Here is a 24,733-nt window from a genome sequence, read left to right as displayed (position 1 = left end):
AGAAAAGTTTCTCCCGGCTGATTTCCCCCGGGGACACAAGCCTTGTCGTCCCAAAAACCTTTCGAATGAGGCCAAAAGGGCACTGCCGCAGAAGGGCGGTGTGTGGGCTTGTACGTGTACGATGAAAGGGAAAACGATGGAAGAGAATGAGAGAGTAAAGGGAACACGGATGACTTACAATTACATTTTAACGTTTTGGGTTGATAGGAGAAAGAACGAAAAAAGTATAATCTTTTAAGTGTTTGAATTTTGTTTTGCAAATGTGTGAAACAGCGAGAAATATTTGCAAATGCTTTGAAGTTGAGTATGAAGTTCAACCTGTGAGTTACTCTCTCCTCACTGTATTCTGGATGTATTAAAATGTGATTGATGAAATAAATCACCATCCATCCATCCAGCCTTGCACCTGCAACTGCCTCCATTTCTCCGTTTAAAACCCCTTGCTCAATCCTCTGTGAACAAGTGTTGACGTTCAGCAAATGTCACTAAAAATCGAAAAATAAATGGCATGCTCGTAACCATGCCTCTGGACGGAGGCAAACGTAAAACCCGGCCTAGAAATTGCGCGCTGTAAATCAATTCTGACAGCGCGTAACAGACGTGCAACCACCGCTTTGGATCCCCGGCCGGCCTGGCGAAATACACTTCCGGGCAGTGGTAAGGGAATGTATGTCCACCGTAAGACCGGCAAGCCGAGCGAGCGTACGCGCGTGAGGGAACGTGGCCAGATGGTGCCAATGCTTCGGTGCCCGTAGCACCGTAGCTAATGTCAAACGTGATTGGACGGGGATTGCAGCCCGTGCTCTGCGCAGAGGATCTCTGCAATGTGCCCACTTTTACCGCACCCTCTGCATCTGTATCGACTGTCGATGGTTGATGGTTGCGGGCCCTGGACATGGATTACTGTGTGTGTGTGTGTGCGTGTACCTTTCCCCCCGGATGGCTGCAGGAAAACGCGAAGAAACTTATTTTTAAATCATGATGGTGATTTTATTCTTCCAAGGGGAGATGGAGTTGGAGTTCGAAATGCGAAAAAGTTTTATCGTACAAACCCCTGGTATAAGAAGGGTGTGCTCAATGGGGGATGAGAAGTACGAGAGATGTTGGGCGAAAAGTTCGCATCGATGTTACCGATAAGCGAACATATTTAACATGGCTTTAGTGAGGGATTTTTAGTGTCATTATGCTAAGGAATCATAAGGTTCTTGTGAGCGGCGTCTCCTAGAGGGGTTATTTGGGAGGAAAAATGAAAATCTTTCGAAGCAAGTAAACATGACAAAACCACGGGGTAAGATAATTTTACTTAAACATGGCTGTATGTTGTGTTGTTTAATAATACTGTAAAGTATTATTTGAGTACTTTTGAAAAGCATGCACAACTGTTAAGCAACACACCATGTGCATTTCAGGCAACTGTATAACTAGCTAAAGTAATAATCTGTTCAAACTATAATTCACCATAATGAGCGTGATTTAAGCTACGAATAGGATTAGTAAACATTCTGCATTCACTGGTGCCGTTCCGAGTGGGACGTGTGCCTCACGAAGCGATACCATTTAAACTGCAACGACTAGCTTTATCCAATTAGGCTAATTTGTAAATGAAATAATGCGAACACAAGTCCCCGGTGGGAGGCCTTTCGCAGTGAAAATAATTACAGTTGACGATGGTCGAAAAGCTACACAGAAATAGGAATTGCAACAAATGGATTAAGAATGCAGCGGAATATACTAGCATGGGAAGGAAAAGTGCTTGTTTGTGCATAATTTAATATTAAGGTAAAATACGCTTTTGCTTCAGCAGCTTGTTGTTGTTTGGGTGCATTTTAAACTGTGCAATATCGATTCTTGTTTTGTTCTGTCAAAGTGTGTAAATTTCAGTACAAAAGCACACAAAATCCAATTATTGGCATTACGAATGATCATGCCAGTTCGGATCGTAAACAAGCACTTTTTTTTGCATTTGCTCAAACCTAATTAATTTCATCACTCAACGCTACCGTTTACGTGCGTGGCGGGAGAGCTCGTTGGGTAGGAAAATTTAATTATTACAATAATAAAGCATGACAGCTTCCACATCGTTGCGATGCTGCTTGACGGAGGATATCATCGTTGACAGCGATGGAAAATTACCGCTTCTCGCGTGTTTCTACGCAAAAGCCTTTTTAGCCGGTGGGCGAGAGAAGGTGGGTGGAAAATCGGATTATGACACCGATACGCAGTGTGGTTTGAAGCTAAGGGCACGGGACGATTCGGGCAAACACCCGGGCTCGATGGTAGACGATGCTGGGCGCTAACAGCTCCGCAAAAGCTCTTGCGGGATGGTGTGCTTAAGAAAAGTCCTCCCAGTCGAGGGGAGCGCTTAGCAGGTAGCGTAACAAATTGGGGAATTACATTTTACACCGGCAAACAAACTAATCGACCCATTCTCCCCATCTCCCCATCCAAAAGGAATCCGGTGCACTAGCCACTTCCGGTCGGGTGCGGTATTTCTACGCTCGCACCGTGTACGATTCGGGTACTGTTGTGGATAAGAGAATTTCTGAAATCGTATCTCGTTAGCACACACATACTCATGCTTGCAAACGCCACCCAGAGGGTGAAACTCGACCGGAAAAGCGTAGAGTCTCTGCACGCTCTGGAGAGTTTCGGTCCGTGCGTTACAACTGCACATTAATTCATTCTTATTTATTGTCATCTTTAATTTCAGTTAGCTTTTCCATTAGAAAGTTTCGCTGGTAAAATAGTGCTTTCCGTTTCCGGTCGCGCGTGGTCTGGGTGGGTGAAATAGCGTGAAATCGTTAGCCGGTTGGAATTTGAAGAAGTCGGAAAAGTAAACCAAAAAGCTGAATAAATGCTTTGGCAAGCAAGCATCTGCATGTGCGGAAGAATGGTGCGCTGCGGATTGTTTATCGACTAAAGGCGAATACATACGTAAGTGGTTTAAGTTACACTGGGATACATACACACATATAGAAGGAAAGGATGTGGTAATGAGCAAGAAAGGCGGTAAGAAGTAATATGATGGCTTAATAAAGTTTTGCTTTCAGAGCACTTTTTTGTGGGGCGAATGGGAAAACTCCCCTCAATGGGGAAGAGAGAAAAAATGGCACAGAAAGAAGAATGTGCTTTATAATATTTTTCATAAAGATAAAGCCATACGAAAGAAAAAATACAAATACCACTGGACTCAAAAGCTATTTACGATTTTCTAGAGAAATACTAAAATTTTACCCGAACAATAAGCAGAGTATAATCGCACACAAACGGGTTGCAGTATTCCCGGAAGCGACCGCGTTCTATTAACACTTGATCCTATTTCTATTATCGCGCTTGGGCGTGCTTTTTTCCGATGAAGGTGCGCATTATGTAATTGGATTTCCCGGTATAATTTCGCGCCCTCAAGGGCAAGGCTTAGGTACGCTTCATTCGCTGCGGTAAGGTTGCGTTTTAAAAGCCGGTTCGGTGGGAAAATGGGTTCCAAATAATTCGCCGCACACTGTAGGCAGGAGAGGTTTCATCGTCAGAGCCGTTTTGTGGTTGGCTTTTTAGGAAAATACCCTACACGTTGATGTGTATTTCAATTTGGTTGAACAACGCGTTTCCATGAAAAGAAGCTTGCTCCGTTCTTCTAGGTGAATGAGCATCGGAGAAGAATTTATATTGAATATGGAAAGCGGAGGCGTAGGATGATGAAGAACCATACCGGAGGTGTTTGTTTTATAGAAGTTATTTTGGGAAAAAAATATAGAAAAATCGCATGTACATTACCTCTTGGTAGTAGTCCATTTTCGATTACTTTTGCCTCGAGCAGTAACCGAGGCAATAGTAAACAGATTGCCGTGATGATATGTATGAAAGCTGAGGTTGGGCCACCATGAATCCACAGCGAGCTGGAAGGGAAAAATAATTTAATTTTACATTTACTAAAATGATGATAAAATTTTACATAATTATTATCGCATTAAGAGAAGTTGTGCACTATCCTTTCTTTTCCTTGCTTCCTTAACTCTCACAACCGTGTGCCGTTCCCTGGCAGGAAAAAAGAGCTTCATATGTATGCATTCATCCTTAAGTTCCGCTTCTCAGGCAATGATTTATAGTGCAGCAGCGTTTGCATAATTTCTTTCAGGAACGATCTGCTAGCTAGCTGCCAGCACGGTACGGTTTATGCACGTGCTTTGATGCAACGGCACAACATGACAGAAGCGAAAATAACGCGACGATGATAGAGAAAGCTAGATAAACTCGGGTGCATGTTTGCGACGCCTAGCCAATACATTACTCCTCAGCGCAGTGCTGTGTGGGCGGCAAGGAGATGGCAAAAGGTAGAGTCTGTATATGCTAAGCAGGATGCAAAATAGTGCCACTCAAACAGCTCCGGGGCAGAACCGGTATGAATTAAGCAGAGTTGTTTCCATTACCAGATGGTTTGACGGTTCTCGCATACGCCGGACCAGGGCAGGGAGGATGCGGTGTAAGGCAAAGATTAGATTGATAGGGTGAAAATGAGAGAAAATACTCGGCAAACAGTAATGAAAGTTTTTCTATGGTGATACTGGGTTGGAAAACGGGTGTGCAATTTGTTGATGCCATTCTGCTGTGTGTATGAAGCATGTGAGCGTAGCAGAGGAATCAAGCTCCTTCGTAGTATTCGTCACACTTTCTTTAGTATTCCTTTTGGAAATAGAAAAAACTTCGTCCTACTGGGAATGAGTGTTTGTGCCACCCGTAACGAAAATCTTTAACGTTCTTATGCTGGCTGCATTCGATTAAGCGAAAAATAAATAATCAAATCACACCACACTGCAGCAGTGACTGCCAAAGCAGTCAGCGCCTGAAAGTAGACTATTCGTTTCTCACCATCTGTGCCCGGGTGGGAGCGTGTGGTTTAGAATTTATAGTTTGGCTCTGGCTGTGAAGGCTCGCTTGTCGACAGTCGTGTACCGTTTTACCGACAGATGGTACCATTGTTATTAAGAATCGGCTGAAGACATTCATCAGGCAAAACAGACAGTAGCATCTTCAGCGTGGGAAACTGTGTACCATCCACGTCGAAATATTAAACACAACCGAATCGGTAGAATCGGAGCAAGAAGCTCTAGCATTCGCTCGGGGAGGGCAAAAATAGCATCTCCCGCGTGGGTGATTGCAAATTTCATAGTGAAATGGTGCGGGAATACTCCTTTTCGGAGGTGAAATGGAATAGGATTATGGAGGTTTAGAACGCTGCTAGAAACGGTGAAGGATTATTCGATGGCGTGGGCATATCTATTGGAGAGACTTCCATCACAAAGCATAGCTGATTTTGTACGGTTTTCAGAATTCCCGGCTTTGACTTCTTAGCCTTCGGTGAGACGAGTATACACGAGTTAGTTTTAATTAAAGTTGGGTACTGGTGTTACCGAATGCTAGCGCGTCTCATTAGGACGTGCCCGGTGGTGGCCCGGAGCAGCGAGAGCACGCCGTTGGTACATGCTGTCAAGCGTATCGTGTTGCGCAAGAGCTTAGTCACTCCAGTTTGCTAGTGCTGCAGGAGCGTCAGTAGTGTAGCGGGAAAGCTACAGCGATGACTTCAAGCAGTCGAATCGCGTTTCGGAAGCAACCTGAACGCACACAACGGTAGCCGTTGAGGAAGTCATCAAAAGTGCTGATACTGCAGCGTAATGAGAATATAATGAAAATTGTTCTGCTTGTGTTGTGACGACGGAGTGATGTCTCCGCTGGAATAGATTCTGATGCCGCGTCTCGTTCCATTAATTGTCTAACAAAGCAAAAACAAACACAATTAGGAGCGCTTTAGAGATTGGCCTTCATGCCTTCGCAAATTCTAATGCTGACTCGGTTCGAAATGTTTCAATTAGGCTCTTGGGAGACAAAACTTTCGCTGCTTAAATAAGTCAACGCAATCGAGTAGGTGGAATGAAATTGTGTTTGCTTCAACTTACCGCAACGTTCCCTCGAACGCTTCCTCTTCCAGTCCGTCATGGCTGGCTGGAGCAGAACCGTGCCAGAGCTTGGTGCCGGAGGCCAGCTTCATACCGTCGTTCGCTAGATTGCCCACGCGAAACAGTGCCGAGGCGAGCAGCAGGGGCAGAAACAGGACGACCAGTCCGCAGAACACGATCTGTATGTCCAGCTCGGTTGTAGGCTTTTCGTACTTCCAGCTTAGCGCGGACAGGCCTATGTATCGGTGGGTGCCCTGCACGATCAGGTAGCCCTGTAACAGCGTCATCAGTATACCGTACCAGATGGACCAGAGCGTGTTGAGGTGTAACCGCCGACGCCGATGCTTTGCCGGGTCGGCCAAATGTGTCTGACGCCGAAGCGAACCAGAATTGGCCACGTACTGAGCGGAGGTGTTGTTGCTCGTCAGCACCACGCTGCTGTGCGATATGCTGGAGTTGAGACTTTGACATTGCTTCGATGAGGCGGTCGAGGTGGCGGTAATGTTGAGCAGTGATCGGTTTTTCTTCGAAACCATTGTTATGTCTCCCCCGTTCTCGTAGCCCACCAGCGAGCCGGTTATTGACATTGTGTGTTTGTTTTCTTTTCGTGAACGAGCGACAGCACTTTAGGTCCTAAGGTATTTTAGAAGTTCTGAGGGATGTCGTGTGTTTGTTTATAAGATGGACTTAATGCTGATACTAATAGTGCGCTACGTTACGATACTATAGACTACGGCGGTGGTTTACGGGCGTATTCTAATGTCGCCGGTGTTTGACAGAGCAAAGACTAGAGCGAACAAAGTCGTTGTTGACGTTGCACAAGAGTGCATGTTATGAGCCTTGGGTGCCGAATGGTCGGCCGCACCGTGGAGATATGCTCGTGGCTACGTATTCTGGAGCAATCCTTTCGGTGGTTGCCGTCGATATGTAGAGTGCATCATCGCGTCGCAGTTTACGGTTGACTTTGGCGGGAGATTCGAATCTATAAATAGAAAGAGATGGGAAGGAAGATTAGTTAATGTAAAGTTTTGGTATTAACTATTGAGTTTCTGAAGTTTAGCTATCTTTGTATTTGGAACATCCTTATTTCAACAATCAAAAATCGTTGAATCTATAGAACATAGTAGTAGTCGTAACATTAAAGCCATTGTTTTATAAACCCGGAAGATTTGCTGTTGTTTTTACAGTACCTTATTCCAACCCAGAAATCTAATATAAAACATACCCAAAGTACAGGAGAACACATTACACCATTCCATGTGTTGTAAAAGTCCCGCTCAGATTTGGTGATTTGTGGCTACAATTTTTGCAACTTTTTTTGCCATCTGCCCGTAATCGATGTCAATTTAAGAAGAAGGTAACGAAATAAGTCTTCCGACCAAAAAGGAAAAAGGAAAAAAACAATACATGGGTTTTCTACCGTTTGTCGCAAAGGTTTATCGTTGATTGACGAAGGTGCACACTCCCCATCCCCCACGAAAAAAAGCACAACGGTAGTAAAAAGGTCCAGAAATCCCACATCTACACCGACCAATCATTGGTCCAATGAACCCACCCACCGTACATCCGTTTTGTTATTTGTGCCGGATTCGCATTCGCAGCTAGACGGTTCTCAGTGGACCCAAAAAGCAGGCCACACAATATGGTTCACTTCATCATGAACCATTAGCCCAGATGTGGTGAAGTCCTAAAGTTTAGTCTACATTTTTTTCTGCTTTGCTTCTGCACCGTCCAACCGGTAATGGATGTAGTGTGCTGAAGATGGTTGAAATAAAAATAATACCACTAATAGAACACTCCCCGCTTGTGCAACTTCTGCCAAATTACTTCCAGCCAAGGCTTGGACTAAAGAGAGAGAGAGAGAGAGCGTGTACGAGCAATGGAAAATGTTCTGGAAGCAAGTTGAATTTCAAACCGGCGGGGACAAGCTTCTTGCTGTTTTATTGTTTGTTTGTCTCGCCCCAGGTTTTGTTTGGCCACTCGTTAAACGTAAATCGTAGTATGGCGTGAGGGAACAATAAAGAAACAACACAACAAGCGAAAGCAAAAAAAAAAAACAAGAAACATCACAGCGTCTCGATTGCAGCAGATTTTCATTCACACCGATCGATCGATTTTCAGCGACACTGGAGTCGAACGGCAGGATGAGGTGCTACACGTCTGGCAGAACGGTGAAACAGGAACATGGGGATATAGATGGAGAGGAAAATATTGGTTTACTTTGTGATACTGTGCATGCCCGATGCCGGCTGGCTTGCGGGACAGGAGTTGTAAGGGAAATGAGACGAGGTAAAAATAAAATCAGCAATGACCAAAACAGTTCACAGCACCGTATGGAAATGGCGATACCGGTTTTCTTTTTTACAGTATACGTGCAGGATGGAAGAGTACAATGCTTAGCAATGATGATGATGCTTACAGCGCAAGGGAAATACACTATCAAGTGGTAAGCTTTGCAGACGACATTTTTTGTTTGCTCCGTTGTGCTCAATGATGATGACGATTTTTTTCAACGGTAATGATGATTGTGTGGTAGAAGATGTTCTCTGCAGCACATAAGCGTTTGTCGTGTGGGAGTGGTTGCAAGTTTTCGTGTTTTTTTTTTCTTTCCACCGAACTTGAACGTTTATTTACATAATTCAATGGCGGGGACAAAAGTTTTTGCTAGCTAAACTCAGGTGGCGTACAGCACAACTAGAAGCATCAGCCGCGAAGTATTATTTTTGCTTTGTTGTTCCTTATTTTGTGCATTTTTTTGTTGCTTTCCCAAACGAAGTAAACAATTCAAATGCAACGAACCGAGTGTAGCGAGCAACGGTAATAAAGCTTTGCGAACTTATTAAAAATACCGACAATAGCTCCGTATGCTGTCTCCGACGCTCCATTGTAGGGGGCTTGGTATGGAAGCTTTTTCTCTTGTGCAGTAGTTGAAAGACACTTTAGAGTGCATTTTCGTGATGCAATCTACTTTGATTGCAATTCAGCTCGTTAGAGCACGCATAAAAGCATCGTTGATGGTGATGATTTACGGTAAACTCATGATTCAATAGAACGGTAAACGATGGAGTAAAGAGCTTGCTCAAGCATTAAAGGGCTTTGGCGGGGTTATTACACGGAGGAATGAGTTGGTTCTTTTGAAACAGATTTTTATGCAGCATTTGTTTGAAGTTTGATTGGAGTAGATTTTTTCTTTGGTAGAGTAGTAGAAACAGCTTCATAGTTGTTGGTTTTAAATATTATAATAATTGAATAATAGCTTGAGCATCTTTAAAACAGTCTAAATTTTTAGTAATATCAGCATATGAAAAATAACGAATGAAAAATCAGTAAACCGTTAAAACTTTTCAACATGTACGCTTCCCAGAATGACTGCTGTCCGATAAGTCTCAAGTGGTAGCCACACTCTAGAACCCATTTCGAAATTGCTTCACATTTTTAGAACTGCAGAGTTGCACCGGTAGATAGAAACGGTACCCCAACAGCCACTTGTTGACGGGTTTCTTGCACAACATAAAGATCGTAACTTTATTCCCTGGCAGCGGGACATTGAAGGCAGTGCACCACCGTAAGACGAGTTGGAAGAAAGTTGGACTGCATCGGTACTGCGCGACGACTCGAAGTGATTGATGGTCGGAGCTCCTGCACGCGGTTGGTAATGGGCCCAGCGCTTCTGGTCTAGCGCTTCCGGGCAAAGAGACCAACTAAAAGCGACCTACTTTTGCGCTACCGAACTGCCCGTTCGCCGAGCGGATATGCATTTTCCCGTAATGGGTTTGATGGCACAGGCTGGTCCATTTTTTCGCCTCCTATTTCTCGTTTGGAGTGGAGCACTCCAACGAAGTGCTTCACAAAAAACGGCGCTCCACTTGAGAGGACTCCAAAACTGTGCCACGATAAGGACCGGCGATGATGGTCGCTATTGCACGACCGAACGCCAACGGCAGTGTACTGGCGTGGTACATAATCGGAAGAAAGTTTTTCGTTTCACTAATGAAAACATTAACTCCACCGTTCGCCCTCTCTCACTCTGTAAAGTTTCTCGTAAGAGTTTTACCTAGAAAGCATTAAGCAACAGCATGTTTGCAAGATAATTGAAAGAGAGTAGTGGAATTATAACCACCCACAGCATAGCAGAATATTTGTCAACAGCAAGCGGATATTTTTGCATAAGCGGTACAGCGGAGTACAACTTCCAGGGAAAGCCTTAAAGTTTAGCATACCGCTTGCGAGTGAGACGGTGTGCCCTAATTAAAAAATCAATAGCAATTAGTTGTCCATTTTGTCACTCGCCGTCTGTGAAGTGTTGAATGCGTCAGTTGGACGAGTTGAACGGGAAAATGGGCTGGAAATAATAAGCCAATCAATTATCATTAACGCGCGGAAATCATCTCCAAACGAAATTCCTATGCAAACAGACGTTATCAACCCCCAAAACACGGTGCTGGCCAAAGGGATATTAATGGTTATTCAACGTCTAAATGGCGCGTTTGACGACTGAGAAAAAAAACATGAGTGACACGTTGAGTGAAATCGTAAACCAGTTATGGGAGATTAAACGTTGACACTTAAGCTGATTATCTTGATGATTTGATTAAACGATTAACATTGGAAAAATAGAATTGGGAAAACTGAATCATGAACATTTTTATAAAAAAGTACCACTGTTGCATCTAATTAATATTACAAGGGTAGGATAGAGTCAGTACAACTATTTCTAAATAAGCAGATGCTTTTAATGTTGTAATTGAATTTGTCTGTAATGTGTTCATTGTATCTCATTAACAAAATGTTCAATTTGAAAAAAAAACCTCCCAAAAACACACAGCAATGTAGAAAGGGCTTTGATGTGTGTTCAGCACACTACATCTCTTCAGTCACCCGTTTCATTTCGTTGGACTGTGATTGATGAGGCCGACGCGTAATTTGATACTCGTAATTGACCGCACTGTGCCAGCCTTTGCCACCCCCAACGGCCGAAAGCGGGGAGTTCTGGCCCGTAATAATTTCATTAACCATTCGTTTGGCCAACCGAGCCTTCCGGGTTTGCGGTGTGTGCACGCCGTGGAGCTGTGTATGTGAGCCATTTTCCCGTTTCCTGGTTCGAAGCCACTACAGCCCGGTTGCCGCTTTGTCGCACGCGGAAGTGAAAAATTGCCACCGGAAGGCGACAGAGCAATATAAATTGTTTCAGCAAATAAAAACCTTTTGTGGTGGAGGAGCGAGCGAAGGGAGCGGGGGTGTTGGAGCAGGGGAAAATTGTGGAAATAATTTTTAATAAAATTATCCTCCCTTTGCGCCCTGGCTGTCTTCATTGTGTGCCTGTGGAATGACGTTTAAACACCAGGATCAGGTTCATTCCCTGACAAACAGTGGGCCGCCAACTGGAGAAGGGGGTGAACAACGATCAAGTTTCTTTGTAAGCCTGAACCTGACCGCAGGAGGTGTACAGTTGCCCAAAATTAATTACAGCATAATGCAGTCGATAATCCTATTAGTAAGTGTCATAATCAAGCCACATCCAAACGGTGGGACAGCGGTGATTTCGTTTAGTGAGCGACTGAAACTGCCAGACGATGAGAAATTGATTTTTTTAATGCGGTTCGAGCGATGCCAGTGTTAAAATGAAATAATAAGGTGCTTTTTATATATTTACTGCTCGTTTCACAGAGCATCCAGCGACTTTAAGCGCCTAAATGTAGGCAATACAGATACTTGTGAATCGAAACAGCTCTAGTGTAGGACGTTGTGAATGTATAGATTTATGTTTACATTTTTTTCATTTGCATTGATTTTTCTATTGATTTTTAGAGCCGTATACAACCAAATTTTAAAGCGCTACACATAAAGACGCTATTCGCTTCCTTGCATCAGCAATAAATAGTAACATAAACATTCACACCTTAGGCGGATGCTAGAGTCTGTTCCGGGTGGAAGATAAAAGTCTTCAATTCAATTATGGGGAGCACAATTTCCCCACCCTACCATTTACCTTCCCGTTTCCTCATACCACACCACACCACCAGTAAATCTCATTACTGAGCTTCATGTTCTGCCAGTAAAAAAAAGAATGGAAGTCCATTGCAAAACAAAAAGTCTTCGACCGACCTAAAATCCAGCAGAAAAATGGCAAAATCATCGAAAACCTACAATTACATTGCGGACAAAGCCTTAACCAAGCGGGAGGGGTCAGGGTGTAAGGGGCACTGTTTACCTGCTCGTACGCGAAACTTGCTTCGCTCTTTGCACGGTAAAGCCGGGCCTGGCTCGGTGTTTATTTTTTATGACGCTATAATCTCGCCGAAATGGGCACTTACTGTCCTACGGCAGGAGGTGTGTGAGTGGAAGATTTTATGTTTTATTTATGTTTTGTTTTGCCCCACTTACGGTGTTTGGACGGCAGTCTTTACTAGGGCGAGCAGCATTCACCCGCAACCCGCGTTCCGCCAGCAAAAAACGGGCAGCAAGGAAGCAGCACGACTAATAGAACGATCAAGTGCTGGTGTTGTTTGATTTTGAGCCGCTCGTCCGACATCCTCCCCATGCCGTTCGTGTCTTATCGAATCGCGTCTCACGTCGTAAAAGAACACGTGACACGCTCCAGTGACCTGCACGATCCCGACCTATTCTCTGAGGCATCGTTGATTAGACGAAGATATTTTGACGTTGACAGTGAGAATATTAACGGCGCGAAAGAACAACAAAACAACAGTCCAAGGGCAATCATTTCAATTTTTGCAAGATTGCCAAAGTAAACAGTGCGGGAAGTGTAGGCGCGAGAAGATTTCAGCGAATAGAACATAATTGAAAATTAAAACTCGTACAAAGATGGCCTCGGGTATACTGGGGAGTTTTGCTTTGGTAAATATTATTGGTTGAGAGATTGTTGAGACACAATTTCAATGAACAGTCCAAAGATGTGCAAACCTGAATGTTATACGGTGAAAATTTCATCTCCTTTTCCGAGGGGGAATCGAACCCCAACCGGCCTTACAGAAGACGACACGTCCTTACCATAAACCAAACCAGCTATTTTTTTCATTTAGAGAAAATTTAAGAGACGCATCGCATGTTGCGAATTATATAGAAAAATATCAAGAACCGCTAAGCTTTGCATGTCCGATAAACTCCAACACGTGATGTCTACACATAGGAAAGCAATAGGCAAAAAATAGCACGCACTGCTCCGCAACAAACGGATTAAGGCGCCATGTTGTTTGGAGTCCGACTAAAAGATTCAATTTTTTCTTCATTTAAAACCGAACTGCCTACAACATCCGGGCAGAATCCTCCGTACGCGTTGATTGCTGCATTTGTTTACATTTGTATTCTCAATTGCACGATCATTCTGGTTCATTGTTCTCTCCAGGCCGACGTTAGTTTGATGTCCTGTGAGACCGATTTGCTGACAGTGCGGACATGCTGTCAAAACAAGGAAAAATAAATTAAGCATTTGTAGCAGGGATCGCTGAAACGTCAGTCCCAAATTGCATGCCACGTACTAGTAGCAGGATTCAGAAGTTCTGACTGTGTAACGTTAGCCCACACCGACCGAACCCACAGGCGGATGTGGGGATAATAAATAAATATGTGACGGAATGCTTTGGCTCTCGGGTTTGGTGTGTTGTACGGCCAGCTGTTGTAGTTGTCGTTCGTCAGTCGTCCGGAAGGACGTCAGACGAAGCGACACCACGTGAAGGTAATGGAGTTGACCGGGTAGCAAGAAACAAGGAAGTCGCGCAATGACGGACCATTAAAACTCGCTTCCATTGAGAATCACAGAGGGAGCGTAGCCGTATCGTCCGTTCCGATCCCTTTGCTCGGTGTTTTATCCCCAGTTAAGTCGTCCCTTCTCGTACACGCTCCAAGCTCCCCATCTGTCACACCCAAGCCAAAGCTAAACCGTTCGGTTGCGTGCAGGAAGGGAAGATAAAGGAACAACATATCCATTACTATCATAATCTACATCATCATCAATGTTATCATCATCCTTATCATCATCAGCCTAGCCTTGCTTATCGTCTTACACACCCTTATGTGTACGGTTGATCCGCTCGGGAAAGCGCATCGCCCCGGAACGTTGATGGCGTTTGATTCGTTTTCCACTTTTATTTAAGATAACGAATGCCAGTATCTATGAGCGAGTGGAGGGAGAAGAAGGAAGGGCGAAAGGGAAAGATTTGGCACAATATAGGGGAGGGTTGCTTGTGAGAATTCTTTTCGAGTAAACGATACGCCGCTTGTTTACCTCTTTTGAGGAGAGCAACGTCTCTTGAAGAATCATGCGTTTGACAGACACATATCAAACATACGGAAATAGAAATTATTTCATTTCCTGTGTGCTAGGCGGTTGAAACTTTGCGGGTAAAAAACATGTATATCGATAAATGTGGTTTTAACATAAACATATTTGTCTAGAAATTCCACACTGCATGAATAAACCCACAAGATTGAGTTTTAGGCAAACATGTGGCTTGGTTTCGATCTATTAAGATTTTTACAAAGTTGTTGATCAACTTTGTGTTTAGATGTTCAGCAAAATCTCTGCAATAGTCTCGATTTTAAAAAAAACAAATCCATTTTGAGGCTACTCCCTTACAGTCATGAGTGAAAAGACGATACTTCCCGGTCATATTTCATGCCCGTTTGGCCTGGCACACAGATATTGCTCGAGATTGAAAGGGATCTTTCGTGTGGGTGTGGGTACGATAAACGCCAACACGGCCAGCACATTCTATCCGGCGCGAAAAGGGCCACACCGCCCCACGGAGCCAAAAATGTTGCAATCGATTTTCGTGCAGCCATTTCGTTCGCTTTGAACCTGAAAGGATCTGCATGATATGAGGATTTTCTTTTCCAATAAAAATCACCCATATCATAGGGTAAGAATGTGAGGTAGTAGAAGAAAAAAACTCTAGGTTGGAAAAGAAATGGGGATAAAGATTCTCTTCTGCCCTCCACCCCCTGACAGTTCCCAAAAAGCCTTCATTTTGTAGGTGACCGATTGGTAGGGCGGCGAAAAAGGCGAAAGACGTGATGCATTCCAGCCACTTGCGAAGTGGCATTTGTCTCCTTTCTATATTTTTACCATGTTTTTTTTTGTCTGCTAACTCTCATCCCCTGCTATTCTCATCGTTTTCTTCCACTGTACGTGCAAAGTAACAACGTGCAGTAACTGTGTCTGCAACAGTAATTCAACGTGATCAGACCAGGGTTGCAAAGAAGCTTACATTCCAACCGGGACAATAGCATCGTCAACGTGGACGTGCCGTGAAGCATGGTCACGAGGACCGGGCTGCTCCATCGATGTTGCACAGTTGCAATTGTCGAACGGTTGCACTGAACGGTTCGTTTGCATGAAGGATGCAGGTCGATCGGTTACGTAGCTCCTTTCCTATCCGTTCGTGTCTGTTTTATCCAATCCACCCCTCTCTGCCCCGTGTCAGTGCACCTGATCGTTCCGAGTGTCGAGCGGTCGTGTCTGGTTCTCCCGGCGGGGTTTACCGTTTTTGAATTGGCTATGAAAATATTGAATTTAATTCCACTTACATAGCGCATCCCGGGGGATAGGCTCTATCGCTTCGGGATGCAAACCGCTGCTAGGAACGGCTTTCATCGAAATCAATTAATTTTAATGAATACCTTTTACTGAGGCTTTTTACTCAAGGCTCAAGCTCTTATGTACCAAAGCATGATGCAAAAAGTGACTATTTGCAGGTGAAAGAAAAAAGGAGCAACACAAAAACCGAAACACAAATAGTACTCGTTCCCGGTTCAATTAAAACTTGTGCACGTACGGTGCGACGACTCTTCCAGCGGTATTTGGCCGGGAAACTCAATTACGCTTGTACCGGTGAGTTTTGCTGCTGAGTTTGCATCCTCGACGTTTCCACGGCTTCGTAAACATAGTACGGGAGGTGCGCGGCACGCAAATTGCATCCGAAATGCATTCCTGTGCAGCTGATTTGATTTCTTCCCGTTCCGTGGTCCCGCAATACAACGTGGTCCGTCCAGCACCAGTGAGAAGGTGTGAACGTGAAACAGGCTCAATTTGGTCCGGGTGGGCGGCGGTTTTTCCCATTCGTTGTATGTCGCGGTCTGGCAATGAAACCATCACCACTGCGCGTTTAAAGTGTGCAAACATCAACGGGCTGTCATCGATGCTGGGTGGTCCACAAACCGGTGGGTTTTGGGGTTGAAAAAAATAAAATAAAATCAAAACTAGCAAGCTTTCGGACGACCAGTGATGACGCGATCCTTACCGGCTAGACGGCTGGGCCCGATCGTTATTCACCATTCAAATGATGATGTTTCGCATTGATTCCGGTCGTTGTGCAAAGTGAGTCAACATTCGTGGGGATGGATTTTTTATTCTGTACTGTCAAGAAACAGCACATTTGTGTGAGCTTTTTTCTCTTCACCTCTGTCGCTGTGGTCTAAAAACCGCAGAATCTGCATGGAACGCGAACCCAATCGTGGTGGGTTATTGCACCATGGGTCTGCAACTGTCGTTTGGTTGGCTGTGTAGAACCTAACCACAAAAAGCGAGTGCAAAAAGTCAAAAACCTTCGCCCGGTTGCCGGTACGGTTGAATGGTTGGTGGTTTTGTCCAGCCCGTTGTCAGGCTGTTTTACAGTGAGTATTTGTTTTTTTGGAAAGCAGTTTTAAAATCTCGTTATAAAACAGTTACATACGCTTGGAGTTTTTTTGTTGGTGTTCGTTTGACTAGGAGTAGTCACGAAACCGCTGAATAGAGGGGGGTAATATATGGGTTTGGGGCTTATTTTAAACACATGCCTAGAACACAGATGTAATAGAAATACAACGTTTGTGTTATTCAATGAAAAGGGCCAGAAAAAATCAACATTGTTGCTTTTATTTCCAAAAGCGTAATTGTAAAATTACCTATGATTTTTTCCATTTTCACCTTACAATTTAATACTCTTTAATGTTTTAAATATTTATTATATTAGCTCCATTCTTGCGATAGCTCCTTTACTAACAACAATAGATTAGATTGCTACAAGACTTTAAACATTGTAAAATGCTAGCAAATAGAAGACTCTCCCTACGAAAAGCTTTAATAGGTCCAGAATCGCAGTGGAGTGTCGCAATGAGAAAGGTGTATTTTCAATTTACGATTTGCACTAGAAGCAGGTATGTATAAAACATTAATCCAATTTCCAACCCTCTAGTAAACCGGCGAAGAAGAACCAATCAAACGGGTCGTATCATTTCCAAACCCCAAAGCAAACCGGACGCTGGAATCGTGCAGAAAGGACGAGAAAAAGCCTTGCAGCAGTCAGGCAGGTGGCGTGGGGGCTAAAGCAGCAAAAGCAGCAGCAGAAGTACTGAGACTGCTGGAGTGAACATCCCAAAACCCCGCCCAACAAACGTGACAAACGGCACTGCTAAAGGATAAATTTCATTTGTTCACCAACGCCACATAGCCGGCGGTGGGTAGCGCAAAGCCGTTGGATCGTAATTTAGAATGCTGCATTCGTCGTCGTCGTCGTCGGGAAAAGACATCCTCGCAGGGTTTGGACTTCGATTTGAGATTGGGTTTACCCTCGGTGTGCAGAAATCCTGCAAGCGACCGTTGAAAGTGCACCTGAGCCGGGTCTTACGACGAGTTGGACGGGTATGGCAATCTGGCGAATGTCTCGGAATGGTCATTGAGAGTAGGTGGATAATTGATAAATCCCGTGCGAAAGCATCTTTTGATGGAGTGGAGGACGGGAGAAGGAACGGAACGTTGATTATTCAACTATGGAACTATGATTTCAAGGGTTGGCAATCGTACCATTACAACGGCTGGAAGCAACTTAAATTGCAGTGGGAGTAATATTGGTTGATAATGGATACTATTTATGAGTTAAAATTGACGTCAAGGGAGCATGTTGTATATTCTTGATTTTTGTAATTTGATACGTGAAAATGTATGCTTTATTGTTAAACATTTCTCGGGCTTTGCAAACTATACGCCGTTTGGTAATTGATATAATTTGAAATAAACAAACTAGGTAGTGAGTTGTTTATTTTCTCAGAAATTTTAATCAACCAAAGCTTTTCCCTGTTACAACGTTACCATGGGAACCAAACGCTTTGCGTCTGCAGTAGACTGACAGTCCATCCATTGAAAGACACACGAAGAGTGGACCTGCCATACACATTGGCTGCCATGTAAATTAGCAACAAGCGCGTGTATCGTGTAGTGGCAGGAACGCTGTTTCATTAGTGCTTCGAAATAAGCTAAACAATTACGATGATTTAATGAAACAACCCGCCGCGGTACCATCCGAAAGGCAACCAGTGGCGCTTATAGTGTAGCTTTTGAACCCAGTTTCCTTCGGTTGTCTACCGCGCAAGGCTTCCGTGAACACCGGTGCAACACAATTAGCGGCGTGGTTACGAGCAGCATGCCGCATGCGAGCTCGCTGAGCTCCATTGTTCACCATGGGCAGGCTGTGGTTGGATCGAGAGCAAACAAGGTCTGCCACAAATGGTTTGCTGTAATGAACATAAACAACAACACACCGGCAAGCGCCGGCGATGGCTCTGGATGCTGGGCGAATTCTGTGAACTGGGGCAGAACGGTAATGGATTCGTCGCAAAACTGACGCACCGAACACATCGCACTCACAATTGACATTTCGTTACACGCCAGATGTGGGCATTCGGAGCGCTCATCTAACTTCCATCATTGCTGTTTTGATTAACATTTCGGTGCCGGTTTCGGGAATCGAACATTGTTGCACGCATTATACTGTGTGTGAGAGAGGGAGCCAATGTCCAGCAGGGAATAATGTCGCCTTAATGTCAGCTGGCAAGTCGAAGTAGTTGAACTTTCGACGTTTCATCGAAACGCATGGTATCAGATTTCGTCGAACGGGACGGTCTGTGGATGGTCTACGTGCAAGCATCCCTTTTTGTTACGGCACAACGGTTATACAACTACCATTACAAGGCGATGTTACGTGTTGGGCGAAAAGGAGCTGGAGCGCACATTGCAATCATTACTATCATTGACGTGGTACAGTCGACGAGACACCAAATGGTCGTCCCTGAACCATCCTTTGAAAGGATAACGAACGAATAGTCACATCTCGTCGTAACAGGCACTACTAGCAGCAGCAGATAGTGTGCAGGAGCAGATATGTAATACCTTTTGGTGCACTTGAATCAGTAACACGGAATGGGGCCCTTTGCGCCCAGTGCCACCAACCGATACAATAGGATGCACCAGCGCAGACTGAGAGTCACTTGAAGTTTAATTCAATTACTGTACGGTGAATGACTTCGAATATTCGCATACAAACACCCACATACACACACCCGCGTGTGCTGGCCAGTTGGTGAATACGGTCGTACGCAGCGAGCACATTCCTTTGGCTGGTTGGTTGGTTCGTTGGCACTGGTTTTAAGGGTTGAGCTTTAAATACCCTTTGGCGGATTCGTCAGGCAGCGTTCGTACGTGCTTACTGGTGTGACTGAGAAAAAGTATGGCGACTGCACGCTAACCTAAAGGGAGAGCTTGACCAAAGGGATCAATGATGAAGGTTTTGGCAAAAAAATAGAAGAAGACTCGACATCGTCAGCTCAACTTCCGGACGAGAGGGACTGCTCGTAGCTCCGTTAGACGACTGCTATAACGTGCTAGATCGAGTGTTTGTCGATTCGATCGTCCGATAATGTTTCATCCGTGGTACGCCGCTCACGGAGACATTTTTGGAGGATTTTCCAGGCTTAACCCATCCCGCATTGTGTCTAGTGTCGTTTTTGGTGCTTTAAGGATGGTCATTGTAGAGAGTTAGCCCGATGTCCCGACGGAGACTGTGTGACGATTAATTTTTAATTTAATGCGATTTAACTTGCTTTAGTGCTATGCTGTAAGTGATAGCTGAGGCGTGTAGTTTGTTAGAGAATCTAATAAAAGCAAAGCAAAAACTAAATGAAATAAGAGAGAAAAAGATAAGCCTTGAAACGAAGCCACGAATAGTTAGCCTTTTTATTTAAAAATTAAATCTAAGTGAAGAACTTGTTTCCTTAAGGATCGACGCCGAAACGCAATTGAAACATTATCTATTTAGTGTAGAAACTTTTCATACCCATTACCTGCGGCAAAACCTTACGCAGTTGAGACAACGAGCAATGAACACAGACTTTCAACAGAATAAAATCGAATTGATTTTGCTTGATTCTCCTCGGCGGTGTTACTCTGCTGGATGCTCTGGGTCCGGGAGCGATAAAACTTTCGCAGCGCATTGCGGAAATGTACCGCAAAACTTTCACTTCAAGTGACCAAAACCATCGTTAGCCATAAACATGCCAAGGGTGGATCACAAGCAACGGAAAGGAAAGACGAATGGGGTAGAACTTTTCACCCACACTGGGAGGAAAAGAGAAGGATCGCTTATGAAAAGAGGAACCCGTTTTCCAATGTGTTCCCAACTCGCAGGACGCAAGGTCATTTATTTGGGATTAGTGTTGCAGCATAATTATAATCTATGTCCGGGAGTTAGACGGGCGATGGGAAGTGGCACCGTAAGTTATGCAATTAGTTTTGCTTTTGCAACCAACGCAAGAGGAGGATTTATTTTTGCCCTAATAAGCACAAATGACGACGATGGGACGAAACTGCTGAGCCAATATTATTGTGCTCGGTATGATTTGAAAGAAAACTGTATCCATTGTGTGGAGGTTGCTATTATTTGTGACGTTGCCATGTGAGGTGGCTTATGAAGGGTATTAATAAACTGCCAAATGAAACAGTAAGGTAATATTTTAAATAGCAATAATATTTATTTCTACAGTAACTTTTGCCTTGGTGAAAGCAATTAGCCGCGTGTACTGCCGTTAAGAATGGCTTTGCCTTTTTTGCAGGGATTATTTTCACCCCGCAGTCATAATTCTCTTGTACGAAGATAGTCTTTTTTGAACCAAACATTTCCAGACGGCTGGGAATTTTATTGATCGCACTTCATTGACAACAGACGTCGCAAGATAGAAGAGGGAGCATTGCTACGTTCTGCGTCTGGTCATTGCTGTTTGTCCCCCAAAGTTCCCTCGAATCGCATTATGAGAATGAAAGCACAACCTAAACCAGTGAGTCGGGTTTTACTAGCCATGGAGAAGTTCTTTTCATGTGTACAGAAGTCAAGAATCTAATATGTCCGTAGCTGTGGAAGCATTCACCTAAATTAAACCATTTTATACCACATTTAGCGATGTTATTACGAGCACACGAATGTACGGAGACAAAGACTAGCAATATGAAACATCAGCAAACACATCAGCAAACACGTGCAAAAAAAAAACAAATCTCCTAGGAGTTTAAGTCTACTTATACTACCAGAACGAACTGTCATGTAAGAAGATATTCGACATATGTGTACGTTTTTTACGAGACAGTGCGCGACATTTCTTCTTTGCGCTGGAGTGAGGTACCAGGAATGTTAAATTAAAAAAACGGGCATTTCTTTCAGTAAGCGAACTGAGCGAACATTAAACTCGAGTGTTAAAGAGGTTTACAATTAAACGATGGAATGACAAGTGTGCATGAAAAATACGTCACACAAAGAGCTAGGAATAATTATGTTCATTGCTTCCTGTGGCGTTCCTTTATGCTGTGGCGCGTAGTTATATCGCACCCGGGTCGTTGTTTCACGCTGAAGAGCATTTAATTTCACGTTTTTCCATTCAAAAAACCGAAAAAGGGGACTGAAACTGGTTGAATGAATGATTTGAAAATAGCTATTTTTCCTGACACCAGCACAATAGAGCCGTGGCATGGCTGTAAGGTAGAGGACAATAAAATAAAGCCAAAGTTTTCCTTTTTTCCATTTTCTTCAGCCGCCCTCAATGAGTTGCCCCTTCGGTGTATCATAATATCAACGAAACAGAAACACCCCGGGGTACTGTATGAAGCAGAGTAGCGCACAGTGGGAAATTTCGTGGAAAAGATTGTGAGCGGAAGCTTGGCAAAACCGCAGCGTGCCAAGACATCGGCGAGCTTGATGGACAGTGTAATTGAGTTTGCGTGGCGATAGCTGGCAGGGTACGAACGATTGGGATCCTTTTGAGCTGACCAATTCATGGTGAGGGATGAACGTGTAATGAATCACTCGTTCGGTTGTGTGGGTCGAAGTGGAGAAAATAAATAAATCATCCAACAAAATGGGCTGACATTTACGCCCATCACCGAGCTAATAGGGTGAGAAGAGAGTATTTTTGCTCGTTTGCTAAATGAATGAAGGATCATACACACCATTAACGAAAGTATCTAAGAACTAAGCGCCTAAAAGTATGCAAATCATAAATGATCGATTGAACACTATATGCAGTGTGGCGAAACCTTAAGCGATTGGGACCACGTGGGAAGAAACGCAGCAGATGATTATTTTGTTGACATCCGCATAAGCCGCTAGCAAACACAATTTAACTAATGCATCTCTATCGATGGAGACTCCCAATGTGAATGTGCGCCGTACTCTATCGTCTGGAAAATTGCGCCGGAAAGCACACCCTCCACATTGGGGTTCGAACTAGCGAACGAACGAGCACGAGCGACGGCCAGACAGATGCATGGAGGTAAGCGAGCGCAACATAGCGAGATAGAAGGGCTTAAACCCTTGCTGATGATGTGTAAGAGAAAGTGACACTGACAGTGACACTGACGTCGTTGTTGGAAAATTGCATTGCAGCAGCTCCCACCAGTGGAATGAGCACCATGAGTTGAAGGAACAGGTTCTTATTTCTTGTTTTGCCTGAAACAAAGGAAGAGAAGGGTTCCTCTTTCCCTTGCGCCGACCACGTGAAACATTCACTTTCGATGTGAAGGATCCCTTTTTGTGTAAAGAATTTATGAATTGCAGACTGGAAGCTTCCATACGTACGGGACGGGTGTGCTGACGATTGCACATACACCATGTGATGGCTCACATTCTACACGGGACACTCCACGGGCTGAAAAGGGGAGAGAGTTGGCGAAACACAAGAATGATTTGTTTTGTTTTTGCACACAATATTCGACCACGGACGACGGCTGCTGTTGCATGCTTGCAGCCACTGCACGGCATGTAAGCTAAAAAGTAAACTCAAAATGGCCAGTCGAGTTGTTAATAGAGTAGCGTTTTAGAACCGTACCGTATTTTCACGGTTTATCCTTCTGCCCGTAGAGTGTACTCACTAGGAGGAACGGTAGCCTTCACCACCGTGGTTTGAATGTGCGTGTATGATTATGCGTTTTCATACCTCTGCACGACGATTCAATGAAAAACACACAGAAAGGTAACAGCGTGGACTTGCCTGGTGCTGACACGCTTGACACATGCACACCAACACAAGTGTGGGCGGCGACCCTTTCACAAGGTGGGGGGGGGGGGGATCTAGCCAGTGCCGGTAGACAAAAGCAGCAAGTGGCTGAGGGTGATTCACTGAATGGCATGACGCACCGAACGTGGGGAGAGCATAATTGTTCAGGCATTTATGCTCCGACATTTTCCCTTTGGGCATCCTTGGACCATTCTGGGTTTTGTGCTTGGTGCTTGGTAGGAGTGGGAGCCTTGTAGCTACGCCCTGTGATCATTGCAAACCAAGCGTTGCTAGGCTGAATATGCGTCAAGTTGAGCGAATCCAAACCCAACCGTTGATGCTTTGCAGAACGGGAGAAAATGGGTGGTCTGTCAAAAATGTGAGAAAGGAAAGATACCGGCGTTTCGGAGGGAGCATCTCCGCTCCTTGACAGCGACGTGGTCGTATCAAACGTTCGTCAAGTTGACACCTTGGATGTTATTGTTTTTTGATGTGCCTTTGGCTGATGTGTGTGTGTGTGTGTGTGTGTGTGTGTGTGTGTGTGTGTGTGTGTGTGTGTGTGTGTGTGTGTGTGGAGATGCTTTTGATTGAAGGTTATCACTTCGAGTGGCACTTGGGGCAAGGGTCAGTGTAAAAGATGTTGAAACTTGATGAGACATGGGGCTAATATAATTTCACACGATTGCACATGTTACTATACCTTTGCTTCTAATAACCTGAATAATAAAAAAACTGTAGTTTTTTTACCAGTTTTGGCCAAGAGTATACTTTTATTTAAAGGTAGCTAGAGAATTCGTTTGTACATCAATTATTCAAAACTTCTAAAATGCCACACGACGTACGGGATGGTGAAAATAATACGAGCCAAAAACAAATAGGCTGATGTGAGCAAAAGCTGCTACGGATGTGAGCGAGAAGCTGCTGTAGAATAAATAATACGCTTTTTCCGAAACTCACAGAAGAAATTTCACGTATGCAAAGCGCGTTTCGGAAAATTTCCACAAATTTTCACGTGGGAAGTTTGCAATGAGAGCAAAACAAAAACGAAAAACAAAAGAACGCAGGTGATGAAAAGTTGCAAATAACGTTGAGAATAAATTAAATATTCATAGGACGAGTATTGGAGCTTTTAGACGTCAATAGTAGGAATACTTTAACCGAAGCAACAATTGAATGTGAAAAGGGAACGTAAAGAACTGCTCAATTTAAGGCGCACAGTAAGAAATGCTGTACAAAGGCAACCCATTGAATGGGCTTGAAGCAAAAGTCACCCAGTTATTATCGCTGACAACTGTGCTTTATCGTTTACATTGAAATCACTGATAATTTATACTCCGTTTTAAAATGTAAACTCTTACGTTCTGTTCTCAAGCTCTTATCTAACGCTCTCTAGCCACGCAAAGCAGAGCTAGAGAAATGGCAGCAAAAAGAATCAAAGCCCCTGCTGTACAGGGAATGTAAATAATCGTATTGCC

At 44.1% G+C, this 24,733-nt stretch overlaps 1 protein-coding gene across 5 annotated transcripts in view; it reads right to left on the bottom strand.

Moving 5' to 3' along the window:
• The window catches only part of LOC1281479 (protein tincar), a 91,007-nt gene that overhangs the window by 26,752 nt on the left and 39,522 nt on the right, over window positions 1–24,733 (bottom strand). For 4 of the 5 annotated variants that reach the window (XM_061643808.1, XM_061643811.1, XM_061643809.1 and 1 more), the window contains 2 exons: window positions 5,949–6,930; window positions 3,772–3,893 (listed from right to left, as the gene is read on the bottom strand). In XM_061643808.1, coding sequence (XP_061499792.1) covers window positions 3,772–3,893; window positions 5,949–6,535 — 709 coding nt within the window. In that variant the 5' untranslated portion in view covers window positions 6,536–6,930. Of the gene's footprint in view, window positions 1–3,771; window positions 3,894–5,948; window positions 6,931–24,733 lie in introns of those variants that run through there. The other variant, XM_061643812.1, reaches the window with a different exon arrangement.

The sequence above is a fragment of the Anopheles gambiae genome, chromosome 2 (genome assembly GCF_943734735.2).
Source record: "Anopheles gambiae chromosome 2, idAnoGambNW_F1_1, whole genome shotgun sequence".
Taxonomy (NCBI): Eukaryota; Metazoa; Arthropoda; class Insecta; order Diptera; family Culicidae; genus Anopheles; species Anopheles gambiae.
Note: the sequence above shows the minus strand (reverse complement) of the source record. Positions and strands in the feature narration are given on the sequence as shown.